Below are 1907 nucleotides of genomic sequence, written 5' to 3'. Positions count from 1 at the left end.
AGCATGGATCAACTGAATGGGTTTCCCTAACAGGCACCCAAAGACCTGAAACTTGGTCAGGAAACAATGGGGTGAAGTCCAAGGGCTTCACCCCATTGCTAAATGTATCAAGAGCCGCCACCAGTGACTCCATAGACTCACATAGGATAGCAAAATCATCGGCAAGGTCTGAGACCTTGATATTGCCCAATGTTGCTCCACTTTGACTTTGAGTAGTAGCTCTGCCCATTATCCAGTCCATGCAGTGGTTGAGAAGTGTTGGTGTAAGTACACAGCCTTGCCTCAACCCTGAATTAACAGGGAAGAAGTCTGACAGCTCCCACCACACTTTACAGCACTTTCAGTACCGGTATATAGGCTTGCTATTAGGCCAATAATCTGTGTCGGAATTCCCTTAAGTTTCAGAATCTCCCATAGCGATTCTCGATGCACCGAGGCAAACGACTTCTTGAGGTCAATGTAGGCTGCAAGCAACCCACAACCAAACTCACGACGGCATTCCACAATTACTCAAAGTGCTAGAATATGGTTTATTGTGGACTTGCCAGAAGTGAATCCAAACTGCTCCAGTCTCTGGTGCCTTAGTAGGTGGTCCCGGATCCGTTTCAGAAGAATGTGGCCGAAAACTTTGTCTGGTATGCTGAGCAGTGTAATGGGACAGTAGTTGTTACATTCCCAACGATCCCCTTTCCCCTTCCAGAGAGGAATGACCACGCCTCTCAACAGGTCAGGGGGAATAGTACCAGACTGCCAGATGGCAGTCAAGACTGCATGCATGCCTCGAGCCATAGGTTTACCCTTAGCCTTTAGAAGTTCAGCAGGGATATCACATGAACCCATGGCTTTTCCACACTTCAACTTCGAAATCGCCATCTTAACCTCAGTTAGGGAAGGAGGTTCCTCACTGATGGGTGGGTCTGGCACAAGTATTGTGATACCACTTACATCCATGCTAACTGTTAGAGGGTCTACCTGGTACAACTGCTCAAAATACTCAGCCCAGTGTTCACGAACCCAATGTTCACACACACATCTGTGGCAGACAATTGCCCCCAGCAAGATATTCACATTGTTCTGGGCGACTTCAATGTGGTATCCGGCTGTGATCGAGCTGGCTACGAGATGTCTGTCGGCCCCCATGGTTCTAGAGCTGATCCCAGCAGCGAGAACAGCCTCCTTCTCTGGGAATTTGCTAGGCCCCAGAGAATGAGGATCTCTGGCTCCTGGTATCAGTGCTCCGACCCGCTTTGCTGGACATAGTGATAAGGGTATAGTGGCCATGGAGATTGACCACATTCTTGTTAGCATGCAATGGAGGATCCTCCAGAACTGTAGAGTTTACCAGAGTGCCAAGTTTTGTGGCACTGACCATGGGCTGGTAGTGGCTACCCTATGGGTCCACTTCAAAACTCCTCGTCCCTCCAGTTGCCACTCTAGGGTGTTTCACTTGGACAGACTGAGGGAGGAGGAGTGTGCCAGGTGGGTTCATCATGGCAGTCACTGATCAATTTACAGAACAAGCGTGAAACACTCGAAGCAGTGCAGGAGTCCTTTGGCATACGCCCGATGGGAAGTCAGAATTCCATCTCCCTGGAGATACTGGAGGCCACTAAAGCGTGTCGCATGCCTCGGCTGAATGGCAATCAGATCTTGGTGCGTAGGGCTCAGACGCTGCTGAGTTTGAACAAGGAACAGTTCATCAGGAATCTTGCTGAGGAGGTTGAAGGCCATTTTGTGGTAAATGACCCTTGCCCTGCCTACCAAGCCCTGAGAAAGCTGAACTCTAAGCCCTCCTCGCATATGATGTATATATATATATATATATATATATATAATATATATATATATATATATATATATGAATATATATATATTTATATTTATTTATTTAATATATACATTTATAT

The 1907-nt window shown here is 47.1% G+C and overlaps 1 protein-coding gene across 1 annotated transcript in view; it reads left to right on the top strand.

The window, feature by feature from the left end:
• The first annotated feature begins 949 nt into the window (after positions 1 to 949).
• Positions 950 to 1907, top strand: part of LOC119583265 — a 2819-nt gene continuing 1861 nt past the window's right edge. The window contains exons 1-3 of the mRNA XM_037931736.1: positions 950 to 975; positions 1234 to 1300; positions 1456 to 1573. Coding sequence (XP_037787664.1) covers positions 950 to 975; positions 1234 to 1300; positions 1456 to 1573 — 211 coding nt within the window. The remainder of the gene's footprint in view (positions 976 to 1233; positions 1301 to 1455; positions 1574 to 1907) is intronic.

Source organism: Penaeus monodon, chromosome 17 (assembly GCF_015228065.2).
Source record: "Penaeus monodon isolate SGIC_2016 chromosome 17, NSTDA_Pmon_1, whole genome shotgun sequence".
Classification (NCBI taxonomy): domain Eukaryota; kingdom Metazoa; phylum Arthropoda; class Malacostraca; order Decapoda; family Penaeidae; genus Penaeus; species Penaeus monodon.
Note: the sequence above shows the minus strand (reverse complement) of the source record. Positions and strands in the feature narration are given on the sequence as shown.